Source organism: Urocampus carinirostris, chromosome 1 (assembly GCF_059441175.1).
Source record: "Urocampus carinirostris isolate Australia breed hairy pipefish chromosome 1, RoL_Ucar_1.0, whole genome shotgun sequence".
NCBI classification, from domain to species: domain Eukaryota; kingdom Metazoa; phylum Chordata; class Actinopteri; order Syngnathiformes; family Syngnathidae; genus Urocampus; species Urocampus carinirostris.
This window is the reverse complement of record NC_142349.1, coordinates 29,938,816-29,962,850: the sequence shown is the minus strand read 5'-3', so window position 1 is coordinate 29,962,850 and position 24,035 is coordinate 29,938,816. Positions and strand designations below refer to the sequence as shown.

The window sequence follows — 24,035 nt, the reverse complement described above, 5'->3', positions numbered from 1 at the left end:
ACCAGTTCAGGGTGTCCCCTGCCCACTGCCCGAAGAGGGCCTGGATGGGCTCCAGCACCCCTGCCACCCTACTGAGGATAAGCGGTGCAGATAATAGATCGATAGATGATTTCCACATGGAGATCAACAATGAATTCAGGGCTCACATACTTAACACATTTATCTATCTATCTATCTATCTATCTATCTATCTATCTATCTATCTATCTATCTATCTATCTATCCTGGTCATATCCCTCAAGAGGGGTGACCGACAGCAAGACAAACACATACAATAACAAAGAAAATAAAAAGGACATGGGAAAAATAGCAAAAAAAAAAACACACACAAACGTTTTTGGACCATGGCCAACCCAAATGCCCAAACACCCAAACAAGTTAGGCACCTCGGCACCTAAGTTGGTCATGCTTTCGTCCCTCCAGATGAAACGGGACACCAGAAAGCGGCCATGTCACTCGGGTCAGGGTGACACAAAACACTCTTTGTTCAACAGCAGGTCCCGACATCTTTGACTGGTTTACCCCTGCCGCATCATACATGTGCCCTGCCCATCTCTTAGAACGCGCCCAAACATCCCACTATCCTTTTACAAAAACAAATTTAACGCCAGCAAAAGTAAATACTGATACAATGTTTTTAGTTATGAAATATGTTCTGTTTGAAAGAAATTTGAATTGTACATTAACAAAATAATACTTTCAGTCTATAAACATCCTATTAGCAAGACTTTCTGAAGAGCCATAAAAGCAATTTTCCAAACATAACAAGCTTCAAGCACTTAATAACTTTCGCTGGTGCTTTTGACTCAAGTGTTCTAAGTCTAGCTTGGTGGGTTTTCAGGGAGAAACTACTGGGAATACCAGCATTGGTGATTGATTATTTTTTATCTGAGCTTTTTCCGACTGGGGATTTGCTTTACGAAACACCAATAATAAGATGTTCAAGTCATTTTTATTTGTATAGCCTTCAATTACAAGAAGTCTCAAAAGGCTGATTCTACGTCATAGTTGCCATTTGTGTCCTTTTGGAGGCTGTTCCCACAGAGAATATTCTGTTTGGGGAATTGAGTACCTTGAAAACCTCCTCGAACCTTCATGCTCAGGGTGTCCCCCAGCCCACTGTCTGAAGGTGGCTGGGATGGGTTTCAGCAGCACAGACACCCTACTGAGGATAAGCCGTGCAGATAATGGATGGATGGATGCACATTTATTGGGAAAATGAACCTTGACTTTTAGAGTAATACCTTTGCAGGAACACATGTAACCTTGAGCACAAGTTTTAGCTCTGCTTCTAATTTGTCTTCCCCATCATACCTAAGTGAAGGGCAGGAATGCTTTCTGACAAAAAAAAAATTGAATTATCAGTTCAAACAACCGTAAGTGAAGAATTTTACATGGCTTCCATTTTTTAAGCAGAACTCACTCTCACTGATAGCACGTTAACAAAGTGGGATCTGAAACAAGAATGAATTTGATCCAAAATCCAACCCGGTATTGAACTTAAGACCATCTCAGATATTTTTGCAAAATTGGGATTTTTTTTAACATTCGTAATTTGGGTTACTGAACAGGAACCAAATGATGAATGTCCTTTTTATAAAATATATATTTTTTTTATAATAATTTCTGCACTTTTTTCTAATCCCATTCAAATAATCATTTTTTCTGTCTTTATTTAATGATTGATGTTGATGTTAGAAATATATTTGCAGTAAAAGAATCCTAACAAATACTATTATGATTCCCACAATACTAAACATAGGGCTAAATTTCAAAACAAGTCAGGTTTCACCAGCTATAAAATTTCAAAATCCACAATCACTGCTGCTAGTGTGCCGGTAAATTATTTAAGAAAATAAGGGACTCTTCAGATCTACTAAGACTTTATTAGTAATTAAACATCCCAATGTAGTGTTTCTCAATCATTTTCTGTGCAATTGCTCTTTTTTTCTAGGAAAGTTTAAAGAAAAAGTTCCCCTAAGTTTTTGGGCCCTCACTCCCAAGGGAGCTTACCCCATTATTTGAGAGTCACTGTCCTAATAAAACAAGGATAAGTTGTTGCACAACACTAATTTCCTATAATGAAAAGACCTTTGTTGATCACTTTGAACTTTCATGTTCCGTCATAAAAACGCCGGCGCTGAACTGACTCAAATCGAGTGAGTTGAAAACGACTTAGCCTACTTGGTAATGTATAACTATGTGCATTTGCAGTGCAATTGTACGGATCACTATGGACATGGAACACTCTAGGTGGGAGTTCAAGGTGGTACTAGCTCTTGCTTCTTGTGTTAGTTCTTGCTCTGATGCACTTGTAGCACATTACAAAATGAGAATGCAAAGCAGTGTTTCACTCACTTGGTTTCAGACAGTTTAGCCTTGACACGTGTAGGCGGCATCATAACTGGACATGAATTTAAACTTCAAAGGCAAAGCAAGGCACAGTCTTCTTGACATTCCAGCACATTGGCGCAACATTTTGGTTTTTCATTAAACCAGTGATTCTTAAATAGTGGGGCAGGAACCTTGGTCAAGGGACTACACTAGGGAGCAGTGGTGCACTTGTTTGCAGTGTTCAGTTTACATTTAACCTCCACGCCGTGATTATCGCAGAGTATAAGCGTACAAAGTGCATCCTTACAAAAAAAATTGGCATAAACAGTCAACATTATCATTTTAATGGGAACAGAAAGTGCTGCCAAAAAAAGAGAAAACTGCATACAGAAAACAAACAAATGAAGTAAATAGAAAAATAGTAATGATGACATGTTTAAGCTAAAACAAGGGGTAGACACTTTAAATAAATTATACATCATTTTAAGCAAAAAGATTAGACATAGCACTCCAAGGGCATTCCGGCTCCACATGTAACATTTACAAACCATTTGGTCAAATACGATAAGAATTCACATATACAGAACGTTTTTTTTGTAAACAAAACTTCATGAATCGTCTTAAAACCAACTTTCTAAACATAAACTTCAAATGTTTTAACATTCATGGAAAATCTGGCTGGTGTTGCCACGTAATTGTGCGAGCAAGGTGCAGAAGGCCTTCTTCTTCAATTGGGCTTTTGACACAAGTGGATCAACTTCTTGCACGGTGGTTTCCAAGGAGAAACTACTGAGACCGTCAGCAGTCGTGTGTGAGTTTTTATCTGAGGAGCTTTCTTCACTCTGGAATTCCTTTACAAAACCTGAATAAGAACACTGAATTATGTTGTTGTCATGATTGCCACTTGTGTCCTTTAGGAGGTTGTTGCCACAGAGATGCTTTAGCGTGGGGATTGAGTACCTTGAGAAGCTCCTTGTGCCTTCTTCCTTCGGTTCATCCTGCTTTTCTTTCTATTAGGAGTTTGTAGAGTCCTCCTGAGGTTCCTGACACACAAGCATACTTTGTATAAAATGAGTAGATTTGAGTGGAAAATGTGAGTATTACCTCTGAAGGAAGACATGAGCCCTGGAGCACAAGGTTTTAATCTGCTTTTTATCAGTTATCCCCATCAATCTTGAGTCAAGATGGCGCAAAATGTGGAAAAGCCTCCTGATAAAAATGAAGTCAAGAGTTTCAAGTTTACACACAACTTACAGGCAAGCATCCTAGTTTTTACTTACCCTGAGTGAGGAATTCTACGACGCTTCCATTTTTTAAGCAACACCCATTGGTCACAAGTTAATGAGGTGGGATCTAAAACAAAAATCGGTCTTACTAAAAAACATTTTCAACCCCATTAAACAAATAGTAAGTATTAGAAGATCATGTTAATTAAAGGCATCTCTATTTTGTCTCATAATTGTGTTTTACATATGCATTTCACTCTAGAGCACACCTATTAATAGGTAACAAGTAAAATACCAAGTGACGCTTGGATATTTTTCTCAGCTCAAACAAAGCATAAAGAAAGTGATTAACATTGTTGAATACATGCAGTTATGATTAAAATAATTAATTCACAAGTATGAACACAATACCAACTTAGAACGTACGATGAATTTATTTCATATCCTCCAAAGTTCGATTTATCAGATACACAAAAACGTGTTTCCGTCGCCTGCTTTTTTAAAAAAACGTTTTAATATCTTTTAGGAAGATTTTCTGTTTTCTTCATTTTTCCTCTTAACATTCGGCTTTGGTACAGTTAATAAAAATAGTGTAAGGAGATAGAATCGAATGCGCGTTACACAAGAATAAATACAGTACTCTTTCCTGGCGAACGACACCGATTTGAATTCTAACACACCACCTCAAACGCCTGATTCCTTCTGGGAAATCTAACAATACAAATGTTTACTTCAAATGTTAAACTTCTCCTTAAGGTTGGAGAATTTCATATCTGCCATGTAAACCTGAGAGAAAACCGAAATTTTGCACTTCTTAAAATTGCATAGGCTCGAGCCTAAATATAAGGTTCAAGCTGCAAACGGGTTGGGATTGACTGAGCCACATGATGGAATTCACCCACAGTTTATGGTGTCTCTTGATTATGAATTTTCAATTGTTTAGGAGGGATTTGTAATAAATCTAGTGTAGTAAACAACAGTACGAAAAAACTTACCATTATCCAAGAGTTTATCTTTGATGGGGGTTTTGAGTTTCTTTGCCCTCTGGTATAACTTCCGACAAGATGAACAGAAGCCTGGTGATGGTGTTCCCTTTTTGGGGGGTGCTCCAACATTTAGAAGAGAAGTATCTATACTGGTGCAACATTGCTCCATTGACTCATCTAACCCTGTATCAACTACTTGAACGCCATTATCCTCATCAGGGTTTTCCACTCCTTTGGCTTTGATGACTTCAAAGCTCTCACAAACGTTTTCTTCCCGGGGAACATCACTCTTATCAAATGACTTCCTGAGTCTCTTGTGCTGAATCCGACGTTTGATAAAGTCTGTGTCGGGACTATTCACGAGCTTCTCTGAAGCTTTTGTAAACCTGGTAGAGCGACGGGTCTTCATTTTAACTCTCCACTTTAGGTGGTACAATGTAGAGCTGCTGTAAAACAATAAACAAGGATTATTGAATGCGCAATTCGGGAACTCAATGTGCTAAATTAACCCTTGTGGCATACGTTTTGTTTTTTTGTTGGCACAATGCATACAAGTGTATATTATTTGGACATGTGATAACTCAGCCATTTATAATTATTTTTGACTTCTAAGCACTAAAAATGTTCAGTGGCATCAGACCTATCTATACACATATAGTTTTTCATTCACTCCCCCCACCTTCCTCCGCGCTTTGAATTAGTGCAAATTTTTTTGACAATAACAATTTCCCCCAAACCCTTGCACAATTCCTGCAGTGTACATGATCTTTAAGTGTGAGTACTCAGTCATTTATTAATATTATTTTACTTCCAACCACTCGAAAGGTTTGGTGGCATCAAATCAAGCCATATGTAGTTTTTAATTAATTCATGTATTCCCCATATGACAGTTTACGGTTCACGGATCCCTTAACCACGATAATTGTAGGGTCACCACTTCCTGTGGTGTATCTTGTGCGAGTACAGCCTAGCGCAGGGGTATGGAACCTATGGCTCGGGAGCCATATATGTCTCTTATCATGAGTACATATGGCTCTGAAATAAAATGTAACTATTGCACATCACTCTGTGGGCGTTCCAAAGTCAAGTGATTTCATCCCGGTTTTGGTCCATGTAAAGCTGAAGCAACTTGAAGTTCGATAAGAAACCATTTAAACTGATAAAGAAAAACGCTGGCAATTGACTTTGATTGGGTGAGCAGTAAAGGTGGGCGGATCCCTGCACACAGCGCAAGGCACTTCCTTCTCTCTCTCGCTCGCTGCAGTCTACACCGAAAGTGAATATGAGATATGCTTATCGTTTGCAGTAATGTGTGACATTTTTACAAAAGAACTTTGCATGCACATTGTTTTGAAACCGTTAAGGACAAGTTTCATGGAAAAAAATTGCCTCAACACTCTTAACTGAAGGTGGAAGACAAATTGTAAATGGCATATTTACATTGATTTGGGACACAGGATTTGGCATTGTTATCATTTCATAAATTTGATTAAATCATCAAATGACACACAGTGAAATAAAAGGTGCTGAAGAATTAGCTTTTGTCTAGAGAGCATGTTTGGCAGTTTTTTCATTTTTTTCTGAAAATATATGATGTGGCCCTCTCAATTTCTTTTTAAAACATTTTTTTGCTTCTATGGCTCTTTGGGTCAAAAAGGTTCCTGACCCCTGGCCTAGCTGCACCCATTTTTCTCCGGGCCACTTATGACCGTACTAATACAAGTTGGGAATTTAACTTCCAAGTATTTAACTTGTCAATGGTTTGGTTTGAACAATTTTATTGACACTATTAACAGCAAATAAACAATGTGAGGTTTGAACAATTTTTCTCGACAATTTTAACAGCAATGCTCTTTAATTGAAACGACCAAAAACAACCTTAAAATATACATAGTATGTACCTGTATGCCACAAGGGTTAAACCTCACCTTTTAAGAAAAACGTCAAGTTGTTTGGATTCGCTGTAAGATTCAAAGCAAACCGATTTGTGGTCGTCATCACCCGGAACACTGTAGTAATCGAGAACATAATGAAAGTTAAATTTTCGACACCTTGTCTGAGGTTTTCGACAGAAGACTATTACCGAAGTTCAGTTAACACTATTAGCTCGGCTCTCACGCGCCATTTTTAGAACCGAAATCAAATGCATGTTCGCCATGATACACGGAAAGAACACAAGTTGGCTAAGCGGTTTTCAACTTACTTGGTTTCAGATAGTTTAGGGCTAGCGTGTGTTTGCGGTTTCATAAGCGAAGCGACGCCTTCTCGGCATTGCAGCATAAGTGCAGTAACCCGTCCGTTTCTTTATTAAAACTTTTAATTTTCAGTAAGTGTTACTTGAATTTAAGAGGCTCTAGTTTTCTTCTTATTCGTAGGCACATTTGCATTCTAACTTTAGTAAACACCGCCCCCTAGAGGTAGGTCTATCGCTATGTCACGTCTTATAGTGCAGTGGTTCTCAACTGGTCAGACTCAAGATAAAAGCTGCGAACCAAATAAAAAAACAATTTCAACGATTAAATTATTGAAACATCGAATGAAAGGATTGTGTAGTTTGAACCAGAAATTATCATTTATATTCACGTTTTCTTAAAAAAAAGAAAAAAAGAAACAATAACCAGAAAAATAAAACGAATTCAAGTAATAATACAGTATTCCATTTAAAGGGACAGTATTTGTGACTCCTGAAGGTGCAAACATTTCATTCATTCGTAAAATAAAAAGTAAAATACATAAAAATCATATAAATATGCATTGAAAAGTATGATAAATTTTCATTTATTTGACATAAAACACGACTCAGCAGGTAGCTGAAAAAAAACGGTTTTTTTTAATTTAATTAATTTAATTTGGCAAGGGATCTTTTCCAAGCACAACGCATTCAATCACAAACAATGGGAAAGAAAAAAGAAAATTTATGTTTGGCCTTGGATGTGTTTTACTTTAACAGTTGAGTAAATGCAGTTTTACACTTAAACCAACTCGACACGTAAAACAAACTCAGCACCTCTTTCCATCATTTGCGTTTATTTGAAAAAAAAATCATAATTTTTGGTTGGCAGCATGGCGGCGCAGTAGTTAGTGCGTGTGCGGCACAGTTCTGAGGTCATGAGATTGAACCTTCCTGTGTGGAATTTGCATGTTCTTCCCGTGCTTGCATGGGTTTCCTCCGGGCACTCCGGTTTCCTCCCACATTTGAAAAACATGCATGTCAGGTTAATTGCCCAGTTCAAATTGCCCCTGAGTGTAAATGAGTGAGTGTGTTGTCTGTCCCTGTGTGCCCTGCGACTGGCTGGCAACCAGTTCAGGGTGTCCCCTGCCCACTGCCCAAAGATAGCTGGGATGGGCTCCAGCGCCCCCGCGACCCTACTGAGGATAAGCGGTGCAGATAATGGATGGATGGATGGATAATTTTTGGTAAAAATAACCTAGAGATTTGCTTCTTTTTTGACATCCTCAGGAATTTATGGCGAGCCTGATAAAATCATTCGACGGACCGGATCATGCCAGCGGGCTTTGAATTCGACATTTTGCAGTAGTGTCTCCAGCCCTGAACTAGGAAGTTGATGTTTCAATGTATAAATGAAAAAGAAATGCTTAATGATGAGTTGAAGTCTCATCTCATCTCATTAGCTGTATTTTGAAGTCAATCTCGAAGTCAAACGAAGTTGAGTAAAGTCGGTAGAGTTTTTCGAGAACCGGCTTCTTCGGCTCGGCTCACTAAAGAGAACCGGCTCCTTTGGGTCCCAAACGGCTCTTCAGGTGGTTTTTGCTTCTTTAATCCCTACACGAACAAATATTATGTAAAATTGTGCAAAAAAGGACTTAAAAGAAGGGGGGGAAATAAAACAAAAAATGAAAAATTAGTGAAAAGCTGAGAAAAAATAAACCAAAGGAAGAAAAAAAAGAAGGAAAAATTCAGAAAAAGCCATAAAAAAAGGAAAGAAAGAAATAAAATGACAAAAGTGACAGCTAGGAAAAAATAAACACAATGAGATTTTTTTCAAAGGAATTAAAAAAATAAGGAAAAAGAAGAAAAAGTTTGTGTTGCATTCAAATGATTTCCAATTATACCAAGTCAATCTTGTTGCCAACATTGTACTTCCACTAAAAAATGTGGTTAAATACAGTTGTGTATCGTGCAACCGACTAAATAAGCCCCCCAAAATGTTAGTATTATGCGACAAAAGATACCAGGAAAAAAAGAAATGAAAATCTTGTGAAAGAATTGTCGTAAAAACAAATGATGTTTGTAGGCCGAACAACCTTTGCAATAGTACAGTGGGCATTCAAGTCATTCAAAAGTGAAAAATAATTTTGCATTGTCGGAAACTCCGCAAAATGTAACGTGATGTCAAGTTTTGGACATGTTTGATAATGGCTCAGTTGCCACACTTGGGATTGCCGTTGCACACAGTTGTTTCAAGCGTTGCTCACCGACTTTGTGTGAACGCTCAGACCCCTGCAAAATTACAGGGAACATTGTATACAACTAAACATTATTTGACTTGATTTCGCTCCACAGTTGCACTGCTTGTCTGTAGAGAGAGAGAGGAGGAGCTTCTAATCCAAAACAAGGAAATGAATTTTGACCTATCGGGGGAAACTCAACAACCAGATTTATAAATCAGTGGTGAATAACTCTGATAAAAGTCAAGTAAGTAAAACAAAAATAGAACTTTATGAACTGTTGACGCAATTATAGACACGTTTTAATCAAACGGGAAGTGTTTGAATTTGTCTGAAACAACGTTAATATACAGTATATGAAATCATTATGGATGGATATAAAAAGTGTCCACTCTGCTTATGAATCTTGTCTCTAACTAAAAGCAAGATCAGAATTAGTATTGTCTTTATTGGCATTAATTACTACGATGTGGACATTGTTTACAACGAGATTGGACGTGGTACTCTAGGGTAAACATGTGTAACAGCGGTGTACCCGTCCCACCAAAGATCCATATTAATGCTAAACTGGATAATGAGGCTTTTATTACAGTTGCTGCAATGAGTGACACAACATATCCACAACATGTGGTTAGCACCTCCGCTGGCTTTCAACACGTTAGCAGAGCGCTGTAGACTGCTCTAAACATATCAAATAGTTTTCTTTTCAGTTTACATAAAATACATTTTAGAATATCAAGCATCACAATACATTTTTACATACATTTCAACAAGATACTTTTAACAAGTGATCGTATAGTGTTTTTTTGAATTCAACATTTTTTTTCCTGAATTTTGACCAACATCATCCTTTTTATATATATGAGAACATAGAAATAATTACAATAACGAGTGTAAAAACGGGAACAATTTACCTTCAATGAGTGACACAACATATCCACAACATGTGGTTAGCACCTCCGCTGGCTTTCAACACTATATGGGGAATTAGCATTTTAGTACAACGTACGACAAAACTAACATAAATGGTTTCAGAAACAAAACGAAAATAAATCCAAACAGCTTGACAACATCAATCACATTACTGTGCATGTTGAGATATTTGTCAGCTGTGGTTTTAATATTTACAATTAACTTTTTGCGGAGCAACAAAAGATCGTGGCTTACCGTTAGCAGCGCGCTGTAGACTGCTAACAATATCCGCATTCTGCTCATAAAATCAAAAGCCAAACCAAACCTTACCCCATACCAGCAGGTGGCACTGCTGGACTCATCACTGCAGGACACTTATACATAAACTATACAAACATATTTCAGCAGGGATTTCAACAAAACAAAAGTTATTATTACACTCGTTACACATGTAATAAAAAACTTGTGTGTATTATTTAGTGCCTCCTAGTGGTACGAAAAAACACTTCCTTCAGTAAAAAAAACAAACAACCCATTCATTTGAATACAAGGAAAAAACAGATGAACTGTCATACCAATGTTATTTTTTTTATAAAAAAAACATCTCATCTCATCAGCTGCACCGCTTATCCTCAGTAGGGTCGCGGGGATGCTGGAGCCCATCCCAGCAATCATCGGGCAGTGGCCAGGGGACACCCTGGACTGGTTGCCAGCCAATCGCAGGGCACACGGGGACAGACAACTCACTCGCTCAGTCACACCTAGGGACAATTTGGACCGCCCAATTCACCTGAAGTGCATGTTTTTGGAATGTGGGAGGAAACCGGAGTGCCCGGAGGAAACCCACGCAAGCACAGGGAGAACATACAAACTCCGCACAGTAAGGCCGGGAGCTGGATTCGAACCCACTCAGGAGGTTCCCACGACCTCAGAACTGTGCCGCACACGCGCTAACCACTGTGCCGCCATGCTGCCCATAAAAAAACATAGGTCGAGAAATTTGTCTTTCTTTTTATATGGTGGAATCCCCAACTTAGGTCGCTGCAATGTTTGTCCGGCATCCTGCCGCCACGTTGTGCGCTGTGGCACCGGCCTTTGCTCGCACCAGACAACACAGTGCCATCTAGTGGTCAAATACTACACACTAAGGTTTGAAAAGAGCAAGCAAACAAGATTGAGAATGTTTATTAAATAAATAGGCAAATATCTACACGGTAGTGCTAGAGATTGGCCCGAGTTTTAGATATATTCCCAAAGACCAAATGCTATTTTTCAATTTTGCACAGAACCTGTAATGTTCCTCCGCACAATGATGCAAATATGTTGCAAAATATTCCACATGCCGGGGGACTCGAGAAATGTATTCTAAAAGTTAACCCATTGGGCTTGTTTGCTTTAAAGCTGTGAGGTCTTTGCAGGAACACAACACTTTTAATATAGTGAATCCTACTAACAAAACATATAAGGCAGCTCTAAAACAGATGGTCATTGCAGTGAACAGAGATTTCATAGAGCCCATTCTCTACTTGGAGAAATTTTAATTTTGCTTGCCCTGTCGCTATGGGTCTTGTGACTCTTTCGTGACAGTTTTTTTGCATGTGTATGGCAGTTTGGAGGCCTTCGACCTTCAAAAGCATTGTGGTTAAGTTTACCTATCGTTGTTACAGGGTGCGTTCCTTCTTTACCTCCATCTGCTATTAGTTAGGTGATTGTGGCTCTTCATTTGCGTTTTTCGCCACGTGTGTCGCATTTGGTATTGTCCGGCTATCTCCCCGTTAGTGGCAGGGCTGCCGAATCCTTCCTGTTTTGTTTTCTTCCAGTGAGCCCCTGTTAGCTGCACTCACCATTTGTTGTACCATTACTGCACCCACCTGCAACACAACGCCTTGGCATTCTTTACTAAAACAACCGAAACTTTGCTTGAAACAATAGTAACTTCTTTAACTAATTAACACGTTAACTAATATGGTGACTGGCTTGCTAGGGTGCCGAAGTTTCTCTCATGATACCACAGCTCAGAAAGTCAAAGATGAGACAGGCTGTTTTCAAAATGAATGACCTCAGAAAATGATTGGACATTACCAATGAAACATGTTTAAATTCAATGCGAGATCAAGAGATCTGAAGCATCTGCCAGAGGGCAACAGGTTTAAAGAGGTGGTGGCCTGCTACCATCGAGTAGTGACACCTTCAAAAAGGCTGTGATCGGCAAAGACCCCAGTAAAATTGCTCAAATAGCGTTCCGTCCACTCAAGGATTAAATGACTTATAACTCTTTATCCAACAACTCTCCTCTTACAGAGGACTTTGAAGAATAAAAATTGACAAAAGTATTTCAGCAAGGAAAAAAGTAGTATCGGGGAGGAAATGCATTTTTCATTTCTTATTCAATTAATTCCTCATGTGTCCTACCTAGACAGAAAACAACAGCTACAATGAGAATTATAGCAGTGTGTGCACTCTTGCTGCTAAACATGGGAGATGCCGTGGATAAGGTGGAAAGATCCGAAGCAATTGACATCCCGATACGTCACTCTGATTCCTTTGTGGGAAAACTGCTGGTGATACCGATGGATGGGAGTCACTGGGTGGGTATCAAAGCAATTGCTCAGGAAATGGGTCGGCGTGGACACCAAGTCACTGTGGTGATGCCGGAGATCACCATACTGATTGGTCCAGGCGAGCACTACAACACGATGACCTACCCTCTCCCGTTCGACAAGGAATATTTGGACTTTGTGATGTCCAAGAACGTGGACATGCTGCACACTCCCACGCAAACATTTATCGAGAGGATTCGACAGAAATTTAGACAAATACAACGAATTAGAGAGTTGCTTCACACTACTGCTGAGAGTCTTCTGTTCAACGCCAGTCTTATCTCACATTTGGCTCAGCAGGTGAGTGACTTTCAATGCAGTTTCTGATTGCATGTTGGGCTTTTGGAAGCGTTTTACCTAAAATATTACTGGTGTTGTTCACAATTCATAAATAAAATATTACAATTACATTTAGATGACTAAGTATTACATGTTGGTTGCAACTTGAACTTTATCAGTATCAAGAACAGTCATGTAAAGGAATGTTTCACAAGTTTGTCTACATTGTACTACTTTGTAAGTAACTCTTTAACCCCGTTTTGTTTTTGTTTTTTCAGAAATTTGACGCTGTCCTGACAGACCCAATGGTGCCTACAGGTTCTTTAATTGCTCGGAAATTAGGTGAATGCTTCAGCACCTGGACATGCTCCATCCATTTATTTTTTAAGAGTATCGTGCGTGATTTTGCCCCAAAAGCGGGTTCTCACCCTGAACTGGTCCTCATTTCACACAAAATGTTGTGCCTAAGGATGGTTGAACCAAATACTCTCTCAGTTTAGTTAAGTCAAGTCATGTTTATTTGTATACCCCCAATCACAAGGAGCCTCAAAGGGCTGCACAGACTACAGATTATTGCAAACTACAGATTATTATTACACCACTCCCTGATCTAAAGCGTACATGAGGGCAAGGAAAGACTCAAAAACCTCAACATGAGGAAAATGAAGAAACCTAGAGGAGGGACCGCACATCAGTTAATCCCCCTTCCAGAATGACCAGGCTGCAACGGAGGTTGCAATAACATATCCACAGATATTGTCAACATAAAATATAGGTCATTCATAAGCTATACTGTAGAATAGAAGTGTGTTTTAATCCCGGATTTAAACATTTCCACTGAGGTTGCAGATCGAATCTCAGAGGTCAAAGCACTGCACAGCACCGGCGCCCGAATGGAGAACACTCTCGAACCTCTGTTCTTGGCTTCTGGGTTCACTAGCGGACCAGCATTTTTTAAGCAAAGGCTCTCAGCAGGACGATAGAAGGAAATAAAATCTGAGAGATTTAAAGGGGCAAGTCCATGCATAATTTTGTATAATACCAACAGAACCTAAGCTGACAGCTAGCCAATGCATTTTGGCTAAACTCGGGGTAATGTGATCAAACAGAGTGCAAAGAGAAAGGAAAGTAGAAGGAAGAAAATGCAGCTGCTGAGTAAGTCTAAAGATAGAAATTGAAAATAGCTCGATAAGTTGGTACATGATGAAAGTAAGAGAAGTTGAAGCAAAGGAGGCCAATGTTAAGGTCCAGGAAGTAGCAATAATTACCAAATGTGACTAAAACTGCAATTGCAGTTGTCCCTGATGAATAGTAGTAACCATAGCAGTATACATCATCTAGGACAGTGTTTCTCAACTTTTCTCAATTATATATCCCTGTGGCAATTTTCTTCCAGCTGTTTATTCAAATAACCCTTAAGTGATCTCTTAATGGAGGGAAATAAATTATTGTTCCAGTGACAATTAGTTTAGTTTATTTCAGTTATTATTTTTGTTTGGTATAGGAAATATTATTTTAAAGACAATTATTATAATACAGATACAATTTAAAACACTTTTTGTTCTATACTGTTCTATTCATATTTTTTATTTACATGCATGTCTCATAAAATATTTTCATTAAAAATCATTATTGAAATGAGTACAAATTATAACCCATTTTATTTATCAGATGACATTTATAATCAAGTGATATATAATATAAATATAAATATATATAAATATATAATAATGAATAATATGTCACAGTTCACAGATCCTTTAACCGCCTGGGTCGTCGGGGAACCACCTCCTGTTGTGTGTCGTGGGCAAGTACAGCCTGGTGGTGCCTATCCCTTCCAGGCCGTTTTTGGTGGGGTTGGGGTTTGCTCTCCTACATGAAACAGATAGTATTGGTTTCCAGGGCTACCAGTATCAGGAAAAGCCTCTTTATCTGACTCTGATACAGCACTTTCAACACTTGGTCACTGTTGTTGGTGTATAGCGTCCTTCTGCTCTTCAAAGATGGGCCAGATTGACCATGAACAAATAATAACGTTTTTTTTTTTTTAATGCCATTTACCATACTATAACTATAGTATAAATATGCACTGGTGAAATAATGATAAAAATATCAGCCAGTTAGACAAGAAATTTGTGGGGTTTTTTTTTTTTAGTTTTTTAAAAAACGGTTATTTTGACACTGATGCTTTTACTTTTAATTTTGAATTATAGAGGAAAAAATAATGGGAAAACTATTTTTGATTCTCCTGTACAATTTTTTTTCCATTACCATCTCTCTGAATGTCTTTCAGGCGTTCCCACAGTGAATGTATTAAGAGGCATACCCTGCTTTTTGGACATGCAGACTACAGGGTGTCCATCACCGCCTTCATATGTGCCTCGTTTCTTCACTAGCTTCACAGATAAGATGGACTTCAAACAAAGAGTACTCAACACTTTGGTGAGTTTTGGAACACAATTACGGCCATGTTTTCATTGTGCATCGTTGCAAATGTGGGGCAGCACGGCGGCGCAGTGGTTAGCGCATGTGCGGCACAGTTCAAGTCATGGGAACCACCTGCGTGGGTTCAAATCCAGCTCCAGACTTCCTGTGCGGAGTTTGTATGTTCTCCCCGTGCGTGCGTGGGTTTCCTCTGGGCACTCCGGTTTCCTCCCACATTCCAAAAACATTCATTTCAGGTGAATTGGCCGGTCCAAATTGTCCCTAGGTGTGAATGAGCGAGTGAGTTGTCTGTCCCCGTGTGCCCTGCGATTGGCTGGCAACCAGTTCAGGGTGTCCCCTGCCCACTGCCCGATGATTGCTGGGATGGGCTCCAGCACCCCCGCGACCCTACGTAGGATAAGCGGTGCAGCTAATGAGATGAGATGAGATCGTTGCAAATGTACAATTATCACTCAGAGATTTGGCTACAACTAAAATATTTGAGAATATGTCTCATTTATGTTTTGGAAGCTATGTAGATGTTGTGCTGATGGTTTAAGACCTAATCAGGAATTATCCAATGAAAGCTTGTTTATTATGCTACAGGTGAGTGCACTGGAACCCCTCCTCTGCAGACTTATCTATTGGCGTTTTGATCAAATTGCTACCGAGTTCCTGGAAGAGGACGTGAGTGTAGCGGAAGTGCTTACAGACTCTGCAATTTGGCTCCACAGGTAACATTTGCAAGCCGTTAAATGAAATATATCCCAAAGCCTCAAAATACATGTTTATCAAATATGCAAATATGTTGGAACAGGATTGACTTCACAATGGAGTTCCCTCGTCCGATAATGCCTAATATGATTCTAGTTGGGGGCATCAACTGTAATGTGAGAAAGCCTCTACCTGAAGTATGGCCCCAGTGTGTTTGTTTATTACGCTTGTAAGCAAATGCTTGAGTAATGCTTACTGTATATTTGTCCAGGAATTGGAGCCCTGGGTTTCAGGAGAACATGGATTTATTGTGTTCACACTGGGAACGGCATTAGACAAAATGCCAGATGAGTTGACTCAAGTCTTCCTTGAAACATTTAGGCAAATTCAACAGAAGGTAATATCCAGTTTTTTATTTGACCATAGCATGCTGAATTGCGTTTCAATTATCTTTTAATGTTTCAACTGAGACGTGTTAGCCTCCATCTTTGAAATTGTTGTCTAAAAATGCCGTTAATGCAAAGTACAGTCTCTCCATTTATTCACAGTCTTAAAGGTTAACAATTAAAACTCAAATTGTTTTAAATGGACACTACGCTTTGTGTATCAATAAAGGAAAAATCATGGTTTAGTCCAGTGCTTCCCAACCTTTTTTCTCAAATATGAATCTCCAGCAAAAGACCAAGCTGTTTATGGTTGCTTTATCTTTGTATTAGTGCAGTACTTGAATAGCTTGTTCAACTTCATTAGGTAATATGGAGATATGCTGGGCTTGTTCCTGATAATACACCCGAAAATGTAAAGATGATGCCTTGGGTACCTCAAAATGATTTGCTAGGTAAGCAGACATTTTCCTTTAAATACATAAATGGCTCTTAATCCATTTTTGTATAGAAACTGCCATTGCCTAATGTTTAGCCCACCCTGGAGCAAGGGCCTTCATTACTCATGCTGGCTCACATGGTATATTCGAGGGACTCTGTCACGCCGTTCCTATGGTGATGGTGCCAATCGGTGGGGAGCAGCCTGACAACGCACAAAAGATGGCGAGTCGAGGAGTTGGAGTAGTGTTGGATATCTTATCCATCACTGCTGAAGACCTCTTACAGGGACTGAATGAGGTCATTAATGACACTAGGTACGTGTTTTTTGCCAGTGTGAGACAGACTCCCTCAAATGTTTGAAGGTTAATCCAAAATGCCTTGTTTTTCAGGTACAAAGAGAAAATAACAAAGCTGTCAGCATTACACAGAGATCGTCCCATTGATCCTTTGGATCTTTCGGTGTACTGGACTGAGTTTGTGATGCGACACAAAGGGGCCAAACATCTTAAAGCAGCAGCACTTGAACTCAACTGGTTCCAGTACTTTTGTCTGGATGTATTAGCACTATTTTCTACAATTGTGCTGTTTTTTGTGGTCTTGACAGCTAAGTGTTTGAAATTCTGCTGTCAGAATCTAAAAGTACGAAAGAAGAAGCAAGATTAGATAAGTATCTGGGGGGTACTGGGGAGGACATATACATTATTGTGAATGAAGAAATCATGAAGCCACCTTGTGATCAAAAAGACATTTAATGAATGTATGAACACGAAAGAATATAATTAATTCCAAGAACTACTGTATGGATTAGTGGGAACCCTTTTTTGGTGGGTACAGGGCATACTCAATAGCGAGGGCAACAGTAAAAGCTGCAAAGCCCCACTTGAATCCTTTCAGGAGCACGTCAGACAAAGTCACAGCACGCGCAAAGCCACCAGAGTACCTCCATGCCTCGTTCCTAAACACAAAGGAAATTATACGGTTGAATAAGCAATAACAGCACTATTAATCACGTGTAACATAAAAACTGAACTCTGTGTAAATGCTTACCGGGCCCAAGGGTCCTTGAGGCCCCTGGCTGTCAACCTTTGTTGCGTAAACTCCAAAGGTGTGCCCTCAATCTTCCATTGGCGCCAGTCGGGCAAGGACGGCTTGCTGGGGCCATGGTCACCTCCCATACTGTGGAGTTTACAAAAAGGAGAGTTTGGCGGCTGCTGTCAAAATCCCAGCCCCTGGTAAAGTGGTCCCCCTTCAAGCAACATACTTGTGACTTTTAGGGTACCATTCTGTGTCTCAATATGTCACCAGTGATTTTAAAGTGTTTCAGACTTTTCTCTCAGGAGTTAGGAGGGGGAAGTCAGATTTTGCCATGTGTCTCATTCACAATAATCCACTGATTAAACCGATGAGTGAACAACTACATATAATAAACATACATTACAAAAAAAGCTACTAGGTTTGGTTATAGTTCACTAAATAAAGCCTACTTGTGTACAGCAATATTATTGCGTTTTGGCTACAGTGGGTTGCCCCCAGTGTAAGTGGCGTTTGCATGTATTAAGTCATTATATAGACTACGATCGTTTTTAGTTTTGTTTGATTGTTTAATCACACTGATTGTCATGCCTTCATAAACACATTATAAATACAAAGTTCGCGAAAAACGTCGCCAGAAGCGCAGTGCCGAGAAGCTTAGTGAGCGTTTACGAGTCATATTGAGTCGAATTGAAGCACAACAGCGGCACGCGTAAAGGAAAGGTAAAAGGGCATTGGTTGTTTATTGTTGAATTAATGAAAATGGGAAACGCCACCTTGGTACTTAAACATTGTATGAAACACACAATGGCTGGCCTGTGCGTTAAGACTAATTTTAAAGTTATAAATGAAAGATCCCTTTTTGGATTTGAGTACGTTGAAATTGTTTTGAAGCAAGCTAATGTTGTTAGCCGTAGCGTAGCTATTCGGTCGCAATAATTTCGACATTTTGAGGGCTGAGAAATTAGCCATTATCAGGAAAACTGTATCATTTAAATATTGTAACAACTTAGTTGTGCGTTTTTGTTAAACGTAAATTTCTATATCGTACCTGGAATCTGTTCTGTGACCTCTGCTTCTCCGGTGTTACGACAGTTTTGCTTACTTTACGGCGAAGGTATGGCAAGTGGCTTGGGACAAAACGGCCACAATCGATGGTCAAGGCAACGTCGCACAATCAAAGGCATTTCAAGAATAACAATAAAACATTTCTTGAGTGTGATCATATTTTAATACCGTTGGATTTGTAGAATTTCTGACAATTGACACAATCATGTATATTGTACAAATGGTGTTGAATTTTCATTAAAATGCATAGCATGCATTTTGCACAAGGCCTGACTTGTTAGCGCGTCTGCCCCACAGTTCAGAGGTCTCCGGTTCGATTCCAGCTACTCCGTGCATGCATTTTCTTTCATCACTCCATGTATGGATGACTGCGTAAGAGGTTGTTTGTCTATAATTACGACTCACATTCACTTTTTCTGGTGGATTATAGGAAATCAACCAACATGATACTAGATGGAAAAATAGTTTGTGCGATAGAATCATGTGACAAGTCAGAGCTTGCTTTTGGGATTGAGTAAGTCCTTTAGTGCATCCACGTTTTCCCCCTCTGGGGCTTCTGGCCATGTATTATGATCTAGGAACACAAAAACTACATTACGGAACTGCAAAACAATTAACAGCTGCAATCAAATCCAACACACTTGGTATCTCCCACGTGGAATGGTACAGACTCTGCCCTGCATCGACCCTCAGTGTGGCCCCAGAGATGTAGGACGCGGCAGGAGAGAGCAGGAAACAAACTGCTGAGGATATCTGACCGGTGACCACAAAAAGAAACTTTTTGTATAAGATGGTTGATATGTCCCCCAAAAATATATGGATTATTTCTTTCAATCATTGCGCGAAATTAACATTTAATAGGATAAATGATAACAAATGCAAAATTAATTTACTGGACAAACGTTTGATTAATTTAAAAAACAAAAACAACAAAACATGTCTTGTCATTAAACAGTCCTACGGGAAACTTGAGATTCATAGCTTGAGAAAAAAGAAATATATAGATAATTGAAATTGCTATTCAATCATGTGCCTAACCACAATTAATTTAATACAGCAATAGTATTATGTTACTTGTACACAACAACAATTGGATACTACACAACTCAAAGCAGGCTTTTAATAATAATCGTCAATAGCTTGGTGGAGTGCTTCAAATTGAACTCCAAAATTATTTGTTTTCGATCCCAAGATTTAGCACATTTTTAAACGTTTGATTTGAAAATAACAAAGTAATCAATTGATTTATTACGCGTCCATAGTTAGCTTCCTACCTCCCACACAGTTTTTGTAACACTTAAAGGGACAACGTCTAATATTTGATCAGCAGATGCCGCTGTAGTACAACCGAAGACGTGCGCTACAAAGCATGAGGAAAAATACAAACAACGGCGACTCAAAGTGACCAAACCACACCATTTTCCTTCTTTTGTTTTAGCTTTTCAAAAGGTTTTTGTCTTTTGGGGGTACCCTTAGCAGCAAGATGGAAGACAACCATGTCAACTCCTTCTAGGTGAGTGTCCCGTTATGTAAAATATATGAACATTTAATGACCTCTGAGTAGCTGAAAAGTGCATGCTTATATAATAGTTTATGAATTCTTGCTTATCATTCAGATCGTATTGGTTTTCTTAATTACATCAACTTTCATTTACTTCAAGGAGACACCAAATAATACACAATGACTCTCAAAAGCACCACGAGTGTTATATCATTACATTCTGACAATTCCCACCTCTTCTGGTACTCCCAATCTCTTGGCAGGACTGAAAGGGATAGACATCTTGAAAAGGGTGGGTCCAGCATCCTTGTAGTTCTCCATTGCCGTTTTAGAGAAAATCGTGCCCTGTGGCCAATCATATACTTCCTTAAAAATAACATAATAACCAACAATTGTGGACGTTCAACAACATTAGTGTTGTGCATACTGGGGCTACAGCATTGACCCGAACACCTGAGGCAGCCCACTCAATGGCCAAGCTTTTTGTTAAATTATCCACCGCTGCCCTGGCTGCACCAGTGTGGCTGTCATTGAAACAAAAGCTACATGTAAAACAGTACACATCATTTCTAATTGCTCAATCAAACCTACTATTGACTGGACAATATAGTGCAGAATGACTACTTACGCCATCCCTGGGAAGCCTTTCCACATGTCAGCAATAATGTTAACAATTACACCTCCATGTTGCTTCATCCATGAACTGTAGACTGTGGAGCGCAATCACAAATGTTGTTTTCCACAACCATCGAGTGTGAATCATCACGTCTTACCCTCCTTGCTACAGAGAAAAGTGCCGGTTAAGTTTGTGTCAATCACAGCTTTCCATCCTTTAGAAGACATGCCCTCTACCGGACTTGTAAATTGGCCGCCACCGTTGTTTACCAGAAAGTCGATGCGACCGAACTGCTTCAACACCGAAGACACGAGAGCCTTCACCTGCAGTGGGAGTATACGAATGCAATCCATCCCTGACCAAAACTTAACAATATGTCTCATACCTGTCAACCTCAGCCAATTAATCCCCCTTTTAATAATTGCAGTTCCCCCTATAAGGAGATAATTATCCATACAAACACAACACAGCACCTATTTCCTTACAAGACAGACTCTTATAATACAATATAACAATATTATCCATTTTCCCCGTTCATTTTTTTACAGCGTACACAATTTGAAATGATCAAAAGACATATAACATACGGAGAAATAGTTTAAGGTGACAGGTATGGTGTATGTTTCCCAAATGTTGAAGGAGTGTGCACCTCATCTTCATTGCGGATGTTACAAGGTAGAGGAGTGACGCATGCAGGGCTAGAAGCTGGGATGTTTTGTCGCATCTGTTGAGCGGCTGCTTTCAATCTTTCAATTTTTCTGCTGGAAATAACAACACTGCAACCTGAGGACATGTTGAAAAATGATGTGAAGTTAAAAGTAATTTGCCATTTCAAATATCACAAATTTTTGCTATTCTCAAGTTATAAATGTACACGTGTATTAGAAACGATAGAAAATCAAAGTCGTTATGAATAAAGTAGGCACAATTGAAAATATTAAACTAAATGTTGATAGGACTGTAACCTTGTGATGACTGCATTGATTTTACAAAAGACAAATGTACAGTGGGAAGCAGTTAAGCACTTTCATAACAGAGATGAAAACATATCTGTCAACCCCCATGGCTCCATTCCCTTACAAAATGTTGTATTTTCCCTTACAAAATACAAAATAATCTTACACCATATTTTTTTTCAAACGTGTTTATTTATGTAGTTTAACATGTTCTATTGTACATGTGTTTTATTATATCATATATATTGTTAATTAACATTTTGTTGTGAGATACTGAGTTGCTCGACATGATTGAGGTTTATCATAAAAGAGGTTCAAAAATTAAGGACCTTTTACCGTAGAAGGAAAAAATACATGCAATTTTAATTAAGTAGAATAATCTCATCTCATTAGCTGCACCGCTTATCCTGAGTAGGGTCACGGGGGTGCCCATACCAGCAATCATCGGGCAGTGGGCAGGGAACACCCTGAACTGGTTGCCAGCCAATCGCAGTGCACACGGGGACAGACAACTCACTCGCTTATTCACACCTATGGACAATTTGGACCGGCCAATCCACCTAAAACGCATGTCTTTGGAATGTGGGAGGAAACCAGTGTGCCCGGAAGAAACCCACGCAAGCACGGGGAGAACATACAAACTCCGCACAAGAAGTCCGCTAGCTGGATTTGAACCTACACGGGAGGTTCCCAAGACCTAAGAACTGTGCCGCACACGCGCTAACCACTGCGCCACTGTGCTGCCTAAGTAGAATAATACATTTTCTTATTCAAATTAAGAATTAATTTACTGCATTAAATTATTGTTGGTAATATACTGATTAAAGGGATAACCACAAACCTGTCTTTTTTCATTTTCTCCTTTCATACTTCCTTTTTTTTCTTAACTTCTTTATACAACATAATAATTCATAATATAACGCATCAAAGCAAGAGAGCCGGCTCTCTTTAATGAGTTGAGCCGAAAAAGCAGGTTCGCTAAAAAGAGACGGACTTCCTTTCACTACATAACTACCACATGAAATCCGAGGCTGCAGACAGTAGCATCAAACCGTTCGCTTCTTTGCAACGAAAAAAAACGATACCGAGATAGAGGCTTTTCCGGCGAACTCCTTTAACTTGATTGATTTGCCGTTTCGTGATAGTCGGTGTATACCCGATGGTACCCATCATTGACAAATTTATGTTATTCCGTACAGATTTCCTTGTACGTCGTACTCATCTTAAAATGCATAAAAACGTACTTTGCACGGCAAAACCGTGCAGGTTAACAGGTATGCATTTTGGACGGCGCAGGTTTTAGGCGACTTTCTGTGGTGCAAAGTCCAAGTTGCAATTTTCCATTTTTAAGACGCTCGGTGATTACAAAGGGAATCTCTATTTAAGAGCTAAATGACTCACCCAATTGCACAAGTTCTGTCGATATGGCTTTCCCAATGCCAGTCGCCCCACCGGTCACTATTGCAACTTTGTGATTGAACAAACCCGGTCGGAAAACACTGTGCGCAGCCATGTTGTGTTTTTCTATAGACGAGTCCACTTGCGCCGCCTGTGTAAAATAAGAGTACTTACAACTAAGCACCTCCCGCAACTATAAAGGTTAGCCGACGATCTCAATTGTCCTTCTGCAATTTTAAGTTACAGTAACGTTCATATCTGGAGTCGCTTAAAAATGTCCACTTTTTGACGTAAGCAAAGTTTGAATATTTTAAACGTTACCAGTCTCTAACCTTGTAAAAGTTGAGTATACTTTTATCCAATTTGATTAAAAAGGTACAGTATTGACTTTCATAGAAAACACAAAATTGTCTGTGTGACCAAACAACCGCAGTCTACATTCTCAGTTCAAGCTGAGAAAGACAAACGACAATTTTATTCAAAAATTGTAGTAGTTTATGCAGAAGTTAGAATCCAATATGGGACAGGATTTTTACATAAAATAGCAGGGATAGAAAAGCAAACAATTGGGTTAGTTTTGTGTTCAAACGTTTCATTACCAGGTGGAATTGGAAATTGTATACTGCAATCTTGTTTTAAGCAATGTTGGTGGATTGCTCACAAAAACACCAGCTCAGGGAAGCTGTTAACTTTGGTTTGTGTAGAACATTTTTTCTAGGTGGTCAAGATCCAAATGTTATATCTTTATTCCATTG

General features: G+C 39.2%; 3 protein-coding genes across 6 annotated transcripts; 1 reads left to right on the top strand and 2 right to left on the bottom strand.

The window, feature by feature from the left end:
* Positions 1 to 2,662: 2,662 nt before the first annotated feature.
* Positions 2,663 to 6,952, bottom strand: LOC148374254 (uncharacterized). Of its 2 annotated transcripts, none has more exons than XM_088334349.1 (7): positions 6,750 to 6,952; positions 6,475 to 6,555; positions 4,556 to 4,989; positions 3,615 to 3,687; positions 3,439 to 3,543; positions 3,295 to 3,377; positions 2,663 to 3,196 (listed from the first exon to the last, which is right to left on the bottom strand). In XM_088334349.1, the coding sequence occupies exons 1-7, from the start codon at positions 6,824 to 6,826 to the stop codon at positions 2,991 to 2,993; spliced, it is 1,059 nt and encodes a 352-aa protein (XP_088190475.1). In that variant the 5' UTR covers positions 6,827 to 6,952; the 3' UTR covers positions 2,663 to 2,990. The 2 variants fall into 2 exon arrangements, with proteins under 2 accessions (XP_088190475.1, XP_088190466.1); XM_088334340.1 differs by having other exon boundaries at positions 4,556 to 4,992; positions 6,750 to 6,951.
* Positions 6,953 to 9,102: 2,150 nt separating this feature from the next.
* Positions 9,103 to 18,846, top strand: LOC148374253 (UDP-glucuronosyltransferase 1A1-like). 2 transcript variants are annotated; one of them, XM_088334294.1, is made up of 10 exons: positions 9,103 to 9,203; positions 12,285 to 12,768; positions 13,026 to 13,089; positions 15,041 to 15,189; positions 15,778 to 15,905; positions 15,989 to 16,082; positions 16,157 to 16,282; positions 16,636 to 16,723; positions 16,804 to 17,023; positions 17,099 to 18,846. In XM_088334294.1, exons 2-10 carry the CDS (start codon positions 12,304 to 12,306, stop codon positions 17,370 to 17,372), a joined length of 1,608 nt encoding a protein of 535 aa, XP_088190420.1. In that variant the 5' UTR covers positions 9,103 to 9,203; positions 12,285 to 12,303; the 3' UTR covers positions 17,373 to 18,846. The 2 variants fall into 2 exon arrangements, with proteins under 2 accessions (XP_088190420.1, XP_088190430.1); XM_088334304.1 differs by having other exon boundaries at positions 9,161 to 9,203; positions 12,289 to 12,768.
* pecr (peroxisomal trans-2-enoyl-CoA reductase) lies at positions 17,440 to 23,420 on the bottom strand. 2 transcript variants are annotated; one of them, XM_088334326.1, is made up of 10 exons: positions 23,284 to 23,420; positions 21,576 to 21,709; positions 21,084 to 21,249; positions 20,939 to 21,020; positions 20,738 to 20,834; positions 20,545 to 20,655; positions 19,451 to 19,562; positions 19,305 to 19,383; positions 17,757 to 17,885; positions 17,440 to 17,664 (listed from the first exon to the last, which is right to left on the bottom strand). In XM_088334326.1, exons 1-10 carry the CDS (start codon positions 23,393 to 23,395, stop codon positions 17,514 to 17,516), a joined length of 1,173 nt encoding a protein of 390 aa, XP_088190452.1. In that variant the 5' UTR covers positions 23,396 to 23,420; the 3' UTR covers positions 17,440 to 17,513. The 2 variants fall into 2 exon arrangements, with proteins under 2 accessions (XP_088190452.1, XP_088190444.1); XM_088334318.1 differs by lacking the exons at positions 19,305 to 19,383; positions 19,451 to 19,562; positions 20,545 to 20,655; ... (3 more) ...; positions 21,576 to 21,709; positions 23,284 to 23,420 and adding an exon at positions 18,793 to 18,943.
* Between the last annotated feature and the right edge of the window lie 615 nt (positions 23,421 to 24,035).

What these genes read in the sequence shown, in the direction of transcription:
- pecr (XM_088334326.1), bottom strand. Translation starts at nt 23,395, where the DNA reads ATGGCTGCGCACAGTGTTTTCCGACCGGGTTTGTTCAATCACAAAGTT. An exon ending in AAAGGCTTCCCAGGGATGGC is followed by an intron (nt 20,835 to 20,938) that starts GTAAGTAGTCAT and finishes TTTCAATGACAG; the next exon opens with CCACACTGGTGCAGCCAGGG. An exon ending in TTCCACGTGGGAGATACCAA is followed by an intron (nt 19,384 to 19,450) that starts GTGTGTTGGATT and finishes TTGTGTTCCTAG; the next exon opens with ATCATAATACATGGCCAGAA.
- LOC148374254 (XM_088334340.1), bottom strand. Translation starts at nt 6,826, where the DNA reads ATGCTGCAATGCCGAGAAGGCGTCGCTTCGCTTATGAAACCGCAAACA. An exon ending in CTTGACGTTTTTCTTAAAAG is followed by an intron (nt 4,993 to 6,474) that starts GTGAGGTTTAAC and finishes ATTGTTTTACAG; the next exon opens with CAGCTCTACATTGTACCACC. An exon ending in CGTAGAATTCCTCACTCAGG is followed by an intron (nt 3,544 to 3,614) that starts GTAAGTAAAAAC and finishes CATTTTTATCAG; the next exon opens with GAGGCTTTTCCACATTTTGC.
- LOC148374253 (XM_088334294.1), top strand. Translation starts at nt 12,304, where the DNA reads ATGAGAATTATAGCAGTGTGTGCACTCTTGCTGCTAAACATGGGAGAT. An exon ending in AAAGAGTACTCAACACTTTG is followed by an intron (nt 15,190 to 15,777) that starts GTGAGTTTTGGA and finishes ATTATGCTACAG; the next exon opens with GTGAGTGCACTGGAACCCCT. An exon ending in TTAGGCAAATTCAACAGAAG is followed by an intron (nt 16,283 to 16,635) that starts GTAATATCCAGT and finishes CAACTTCATTAG; the next exon opens with GTAATATGGAGATATGCTGG.